The 8,161-nt window shown below is 42.5% G+C and overlaps 1 protein-coding gene across 1 annotated transcript; it reads right to left on the reverse strand.

Moving 5' to 3' along the window:
- Positions 1-4,206: 4,206 nt before the first annotated feature.
- On the reverse strand, positions 4,207-5,446 carry LOC143809561 (protein spinster homolog 1-like). Its single transcript, XM_077292611.1, has 3 exons — positions 5,316-5,446; positions 4,977-5,166; positions 4,207-4,451 (listed from the first exon to the last, which is right to left on the reverse strand). Exons 1-3 carry the CDS (start codon positions 5,420-5,422, stop codon positions 4,260-4,262), a joined length of 489 nt encoding a protein of 162 aa, XP_077148726.1. The 5' UTR covers positions 5,423-5,446; the 3' UTR covers positions 4,207-4,259.
- Positions 5,447-8,161: the final 2,715 nt, after the last annotated feature.

Raw genomic sequence — 8,161 nt, forward strand, 5'->3', positions numbered from 1 at the left:
TACAGATAGGAACAAGCTGGACAAAAATACCAAACAAAACAAAAGCAAAAAGCAAAGAAGCAGACTTAGCTTAAAAAACAGGAACCAGGATCAGAGGACAAGAGCACAGCAGATTAGCTCTGATTTCAACGATGCCAGGCATTGAACTGAAGGTCCAGGGAGCTTATATAGCAACGCCCCTGAACTAACGGCCCAGGTGAGGATATAGGAAAAGACAGACGCTCCAGAGTCAAATCACTAATGACCACTAGAGGGAGCAAAAAGCAAAATCACAACAGTAACGGTGTCTGCCGCTCCTTGGTGTTCTCCAGGTTTCCTTGTCTGAGCTTCCACCTTCAGGCTCTCATTAAGTAGTTGTTTATATAAGACAGCAGTTGCCCTACTACTTTGGTTGGGGCCTAGTAACGGTGTCTGCCGCTCCTTAGTGTTCTCCTCCTCCTTGGTGTTCTCCAGGTTTCCTTGTCTGAGCTTCAACCTTCAGGCTCTCATTAAGTAGTTTTTAATGTAACACTGCAGTTGCCCTACTACTTTGGTTGGGGCCTAGTAACGGTGTCTGCCGCTCCTTGGTGTTCTCCAGGTTTCCTTGTCTGAGCTTCAACCTTCAGGCTCTCATTAAGTAGTTGTTTATATAAGACAGCAGTTGCCCTACTACTTTGGTTGGGGCCTAGTAACGGTGTCTGCCGCTCCTTGGTGTTCTCCTCCAGGTTTCCTTGTCTGAGCTTCAACCTTCAGGCTCTCATTAAGTAGTTGTTTATATAAGACAGCAGTTGCCCTACTACTTTGGTTGGGGCCTAGTAACGGTGTCTGCCGCTTCTTGGTGTTCTCCAGGTTTCCTTGTCTGAGCTTCAACCTTCAGGCTCTCATTAAGTAGTTGTTAATGTAACACTGCAGTTGCCCTACTACTTTGGTTGGGGCCTAGTAACGGTGTCTGTTGCTCCTTGGTGTTCTCCTCCTCCTTGGTGTTCTCCTCCAGGTTTCCTTGTCTGAGCTTCAACCTTCAGGCTCTCATTAAGTAGTTGTTAATGTAACACTGCAGTTGCCCTACTACTTTGGTTGGGGCCTAGTAACGGTGTCTGCTGCTGCTTGGTGTTCTCCTCCTCCTTGGTGTTATCCAGGTTTCCTTGTCTGAGCTTCAACCTTCAGGCTCTCATTAAGTAGTTGTTAATGTAACACTGCAGTTGCCCTACTACTTTGGTTGGGGCCTAGTAACGGTGTCTGCCGCTCCTTGGTGTTCTCCTCCTCCTTGGTGTTTTCCTCCAGGTTTCCTTGTCTGAGCTTCAATCTTCAGGCTCTCATTAAGTAGTTGTTTATATAAGACAGCAGTTGCCCTACTACTTTGGTTGGGGCCTAGTAACGGTGTCTGCCGCTCCTTGGTGTTCTCCTCCAGGTTTCCTTGTCTGAGCTTCAACCTGCAGGCTCTCATTAAGTAGTTGTTAATGTAACACTGCAGTTGCCCTACTACTTTGGTTGGGGCCTAGTAACGGTGTCTGCCGCTCCTTGGTGTTCTCCTCCTCCTTGGTGTTCTCCTCCAGATTTCCTTGTCTGAGCTTCAACCTGCAGGCTCTCATTAAGTAGTTGTTAATGTTACCAATTTAGAACTGCATTTAGCCTAGTTACTTATTTGGCCCTACTCACTGTGTCAGCCTCTCATTACAGTTGTCCTCCACTGAACAAAGCAATGCCGCCTGGTTAGTCCTGTTACCAATTTTGAACTGCATTTAGCCCACTTTATTATTTGGGCCTAGATCTGTGTTTCCTCCTCATCCTACCCATTGCCCAGCTACTGCTAGATGAGTCCGCTGGTACATTGACCCAGACCACTATATTCCCCTTGCACTCTACACAGCCAGAATCTGACCCTCCTGAAAGTCAGGTTCCTTTTCCCGCATACTATACCACCTTACACGGGGACAAAGAAGAAGGTGCAGGTGAAAGTGCAGGTTCCTTCATCAGGTGGGGGGGCATACTCGTTGGCGATGTCACTGGCACAGGGCCCCACATAGTACGCAAAAGTGTCGCTGCCGGTGGGAGGCGCCCCAGCCGTGCAAACACACCGCCGTACTGTGAGGGGCCCTGTGCCAGTGCCAATGCGAACGAGTGGGCCCCCCCTGCTTGCTCAGGATCACAGCACTTGGAACGTTGAAATACTTACCTCTCCCTGCTCCACCGCCGTGACGTAGTCCACGTTTCCTGGGCCCACTAAAAACTTTAACCAGCCCTACCCCCCACAACTTTAGCCAAATGACTCCCAATTTCCAATGCCTAACTATTATTATAAAGTAAATTAATATTGACAAGCTTCAGTAGCAAGAATGGATGTTTTTGCCATTAAAATGGGCACTGTAGGTGTTTTCCTGGCCTCCACTCACTGCCGACTATGCTTCCCCATTGACTTGCATTGGGTTTCATGTTTCGGTCGATCCCCGACTTTTCGCGATAATCGGACGATTTCACTCGACTCGACTTTTGACAAAGTCGCAAAACCCGACTTGACCCCAAAAAAGTTAAAGTCGCTCAACCCTAGTAAAGAGTCATATTGGATTTATAAACTAGGGACCCTTTATCCACACGGCTTGAAAGAAACACTAGAATCGGTGGGATTTGGGTGCTATATTTCTTTTCTAATTCGTGTAATAACTTCCCCCAACAAGGGATTCAGATACCAATACAACTCACAATTAGATCCCACCTAGATATACAGATATTTAACCCCTTAACGACCTGGGGTGTTTTTGGTTTTGCATTTTCATTTTTTACTCCCCTTCTTCCCAGAGCCATAACTTTTTTATTTTTTGTCAAAATGGCCATGTGAGGACTTGTACTTTTGAGTGACACCATTGATTTTACCATGTTGTGTAATAGAAAACTGGAAAAAAATTCCAAGTGCTCTGAAATTGCAAAAAAAAGTGCAATTCCACACTTGTTTTTTGTTTGGCTTTTTTCCTAGGTTCACTAAATGCTAAAACTGACCTGCCATTATGATTGTCCAGGTCATTACGAGTTCATAGACACCAAACATGTCTAGGTTCTTTTTTATCTAAGAGGTGTAAAAAAATTCCAAAGTTTGTAAGAAAAGAAAAAAGTTGCCATTTTCTGAGACCCGTAGCGTCTCCGTTTTTCGGGATCTGGTGGTTGGGTGAGGGCTTATTTTTCGCGTGCCGATCAACGTTTTTAGTGTAATCAGATTTTATTGGTTATACATAATTAAACATAACATAAAAACCAAATTAAAATTTGGGCCACGCATCGCATCATTGCATACAATAACCAGAGAATTATGATACCGCTCTCGTATGTCCAAGTTGATCACAGATGTATTTAAGATAATTTATACACTATACTCTTTTCTCTGTATTATGTTAAAGATATATCAAGTAGAAAAAAAGGACAAACAAATGAGAAACATGCCAAAACATTGGTGAATATCGCTACCTAAGAAGGATATATAAATTCTATTAGATATAAAAGTAGGAAGAGGGAATAGAAGATGAAGATCATACTAGGGATGAGACAAACAAAGGGAGGACAGGGTGGAGAGGAGTAAGGGGGTGGTGGAAATTTTTAGTCCATATTTTCCCTATTTGGAAGGATAAATACTGTACAGTATATGGTAGATCGTAAGTTTTTTTATACGTTTTTAATATTCTCTATCGAATAAATTAAATATAAATAATTTAATATAACAAAAATTTGAAATATAAATATTTTTTAAGAGAAAATTGGCATAGGGGGAATATTAAATTCCCACCAGTGATTGTCAAATTAAAGTTTGATAAACTTATACCTGTCGTCATAGTTGAAGACTTCAGTCTTATATGGCGCTTTCTCTGGTCTGATATGCCGAGCACGCATCAGGAAAATAAGAGCGTAGAAAGCTGATGGCACCGGCCACAAACTTCACAGTCATTGTCCCAAATGTGAAAAACAGAAAACATCGGCTGCAGAAAGTGAAAAAGGGAAAAAAACATGTAACTAACGCAGAAGTCACAGGGTGGATCAGTGATTTCAATCAGTGCACAGAAAAAAACTACTTTTTAAGGAGATGATTCGCATCCGAAATCCATGTTTTGGAACTCAGTGGTTTGCTGTTATTTTCCTCTGCAGCTCCTCTGGTCTGTTCTCTTACAAACAGCCATGATAACACAAAACCCATTAATATTAAAATAATACACAAGACAACAGTGTATGAAGAACAATGGCCGTGGGTTTTAGTTATGGTAACTGAAATAATCTTATATAATATTTGAATAAATTAATAATTATACAACTAATAAATTACTCATCCATCCATAAAAGACTGGGCAAAGAAACAACATGACAATCAAAGAATAAAAAAGAGAAGGGAGATGGGATCTTCGCTCTTCTGACCGGATGTGTAGAAAACATACAGCGATGCAGTTATTTATACTCTTTTTCTTCCTGCTTTTTCTTGAAATTGTCCAACCAGGAACCTGAAAAAGAGCGCCACAAACAATCAGACAGCACTGGACAGAACCTTCTTGTGGAAACCACAGCTTACCGTATGACCTTCTGACCTTTATTATCAAAAGATTTTACCATTAAAAACCAGCAGGTGGCACCCCATCATAAACATGGCCTCTGCTATTGATCTTCTTGCAGGAATACCACATACCGAAACGAAAATATTCTGAGAAGAAGGAAATCACCGAACCCAAAAAGTCAAGAGAAAGGGGGCAAAAGTGAACGTACTTAAAACGGAAGTAAAGTGCCCAGTCAACAAGGGTTGAAAAAGAAGCCCAGAAACACATTGTGGACTGAGATTTTGTTCAGGAAGTTATTAATCTTCTTGCGCCAAGTCTATTTTGGCGTTTAGTTGGGAATTATCCATCCACCCCAGTTTCCATACATTCATAGACAGCTCCCCCCATAGTCTATGATTTCTACTGCTCATTACATCCGTCCTATATCCGAGACCCAGTAAGAGAATGAAAGCAAGTTCTACATTAGGTACTTACATGAGTGGCCACAGGACTGATATTTCCAAAAACAGCAACCAAGAACAGGAAAATGGCGGAGCCTAGCATGCCAAGAACACAAACTATCGTGTCGTCATGAGAGTTGTACTTCTTGTATCTTTTGGCTATCTCCACTCCTGTTACAAATCCAAAGATGCCAGAGATGACTGTAATTCCACCGAATATCAGACTGCAAAGAAAAGTGGTGAAGAGATTAGTAAAGGAGCTTGAAGAAATGAAATATAAATACTTTGATATAATCATTTGAAATATATATATATTTTTAAGAGAAAACTAATAGGGAGAATATTAAATTCCCACCAGTTTGGTAAATCGGACCTTTCATTATAGTCGCAGACTTCAGTCTGACATGGCGCATTCTCTTGTGTGATATCCCGGGCACGCTTCTGGAAAGTAAGAGCGTAGAAGCTCATTGCACCGGTCATTGTCCCAAGTGTGCAAAACAGAAAACTTCGGCTGCAGAAAGTGAAAAGGGGAAAACACATGTAAGTAACGCACAAGTCACGGGGTGGATCAGTGACATCAATCAATGCACAGAAAGCAACAACTTTTTCTCTTATTTTTATTGTGGGAATTTTTAACATATAACGGGAAAAGGTTAAAACATTATAAACATATAATAAGCAATACAAATTAACATTAATAACAATGTACATTGTTATTCTATCTTAAGTGGAAGGGAAAAGCAAGGAAAAAAATCTGGATTAAATAAGGAAAAAGGGGAGAGTGTAAAAGAAGAGAAAGGAAATGGGAAAGAGGAAGAAAAGAATAAGGAAAAGAGGGGAGGAATAAAAATAAACTGGAAAAGAGGGAGATGGAAAAGAAAAGGAAAAAAAGGGAAAAGATTCATCTGAAAAATACAGAATAAAACATACCTCATATAGAAAGTATGGAATATGTATTCAGAGTAAAAAAAAGATCATACTGGCCAGCTATCAAATTTTATCAAGAACATGGTAATTCACATTTGAAGGAAAAGAAAGGTTCCATGAAGACCATCTGACCTCATATATTTGGAAAGAGAGTTATTGTTAAAAGCAAATGCTAATTCAAAGGTTTTGTGAACAGAAATTCTGTCAATAATATCTATTGTAGGTATAACAGATGATTTCCATTTGGCTGGAATCATCATTTGGTAACTGCAAAAATATGTATACCGTATTTTCCGGCGTATAAGATGACTTTTTAACCCCTCAAAATCTTCTTAAAAGTCGGGGGTCATCTTATACGCCGGGTACAGACAAATGTGCATATGGTGGGTGGGGGGGAGTGGTCCCGATGACGAAAAGAGGGGGCGTCTCACAGGAAAGTGTGAGTGGAGTAGCCCCCTGTTACCTGATTGCGGCAGCGTGGGGGTCTCTGTGCTGGGGAGCGGCGTCTCCTCATTGCGGTAGCATAGGGTTTCTGTGCTGGGAGCGGCAGCTCCTCTTCGTGCCGTGGGGGCTCTGTGCTGTGGGGCGGTGCATCTTCTTGCAGCGTCGGGGCTCCTCTGGCATCTCCTCAAGGCCCGGAGGTACCGGCAGCTCCATTGCTTCGATGCGGTGGCCTCCGGGAAAATGGCCGCTGGGGGCGGCGCATGCTCAGATTCAGATATCGTCCCGAGATCTCGGGAGACGAGATCTGAATCTGAGCATGCGCCGCCCCCAGCGGCCATTTTCCCGGAGGCCACCGCATCGAAGCAATGGAGCTGCCGGTGCCTCCGGGCCTTGAGGAGATGCCGGAGGAGCCCCGACGCTGCAAGAAGATGCACCGCCCCACAGCACCCACGGCACGAAGAGGAGCTGCCGCTCCCAGCACAGAAACCCTATGCTACCGCAATGAGGAGACGCCGCTCCCCAGCAGAGACCCCCACGCTACCGCAATGAGGTAATAGGGGACTACTCACACTTTCCTGTGAGACGCCCCCTCTCTTCATCATCAGGACCACTCCCCACCCCAAAAGGCACATTAGTCACCGGCCCTATAAGACAACATACGGCATATAAGAAGAACCCCGACTTTTAAGAAGATTTCATATTTTAACTGGAAAAGTTGGGGGGTCGTCTTATACGCCCAGTCGTCTTATATGCCGGAAAATACGGTAATTAAATATATTTTTTCTCTAGGAAGCAAATCTACATCAAGACAAAGGAGGTAAAGTTGGGGAGAAATAGACACTTTGTCTTACCCTACCTTTTTCAATAATACATTTATCTCTTTCAAGAGAAGTTTTAATTTCGGGTAGGCCCAGAAAATATGAATGATGCTGCCTCGCTGTCCACAATCTCTCCAACATACCGTAAGTCAGAATGATCTGAAAAGGGTTCCTTAAGCCAATATTAGATGGCAGGTCCGGCAAGGTGGGAGAGGGGAGCGCGAGAACTACGCGGTGGATACCGCTCCCCTCTCCCCCGCTTGCCGGACCTACCTGCCATCTAATACTGGCTTGAACATACATTTATATGTATTTTCCCTAGTCTACCCACTACAATTTTGATGCAAACTAATTAATCTCTACTGGGGTTCCACCACCTATACCGTCTCCGCTATTTTTTAGCACGCTGATGAAGGTCAATTGTAGACCGAAACGTTTGTGACTACTGTATGTATATTAAACAAACCCCCTTTGCATCACATCTATTGGAGTGTGCTAGTTATTACGAGTTCATAGACACCAAACATGCCTAGGTTCTTTTTTATCTAAGAGGTGAAAAAAAATTCCAAAGTTTGAAAGAAAAGAAAAAAGTTGCCATTTTCTGAGACCCGTAGCGTCTCCATTTTTCGGGATCTGGTGGTTGGGTGAGGGCTTATTTTTTGTGTGCCGATCGACGTTTTTAGCTTAATCAGATTTTATCGGTTATACATAATTAAAACATAACGTAAAAACCAAATTTAAATTTGGGCCACGCATTGCCTCATTTCATATAGTAACCTGAGAATTATAATACCGCTCTTGTATATCCAAGTTGATCACAGATGTATTTAACCCCTTCATGACCTTGCCGTTTTTTGCAATTCTGACCAGTGTCCCTTATGAGGTAATAACTCAGGAACGCTTCAACGGATCCTAGCGATTCTGAGATTGTTTTTTCGTGACATATTGGGCTTATTTGTGAAAAAAATGGAAATTTGGCAAAAATTTTGAAAATTTCGCAATTTTCACATTTTGAATTTTTATTCCGTTA

Source organism: Ranitomeya variabilis, chromosome 2 (assembly GCF_051348905.1).
Source record: "Ranitomeya variabilis isolate aRanVar5 chromosome 2, aRanVar5.hap1, whole genome shotgun sequence".
NCBI classification, from domain to species: domain Eukaryota; kingdom Metazoa; phylum Chordata; class Amphibia; order Anura; family Dendrobatidae; genus Ranitomeya; species Ranitomeya variabilis.

Bases quoted from the DNA above. Each gene is read 5' to 3' on its own strand.
- LOC143809561 (XM_077292611.1), bottom strand. From the start codon at position 5,422: ATGACCGGTGCAATGAGCTTCTACGCTCTTACTTTCCAGAAGCGTGCC. The intron at 5,167-5,315 runs GTCCGATTTACC...TTTTCTTTGCAG, and splicing joins GTCTGCGACTATAATGAAAG to TCTGATATTCGGTGGAATTA. The intron at 4,452-4,976 runs GTAAGTACCTAA...GCTCTTTTTCAG, and splicing joins TCAGTCCTGTGGCCACTCAT to GTTCCTGGTTGGACAATTTC.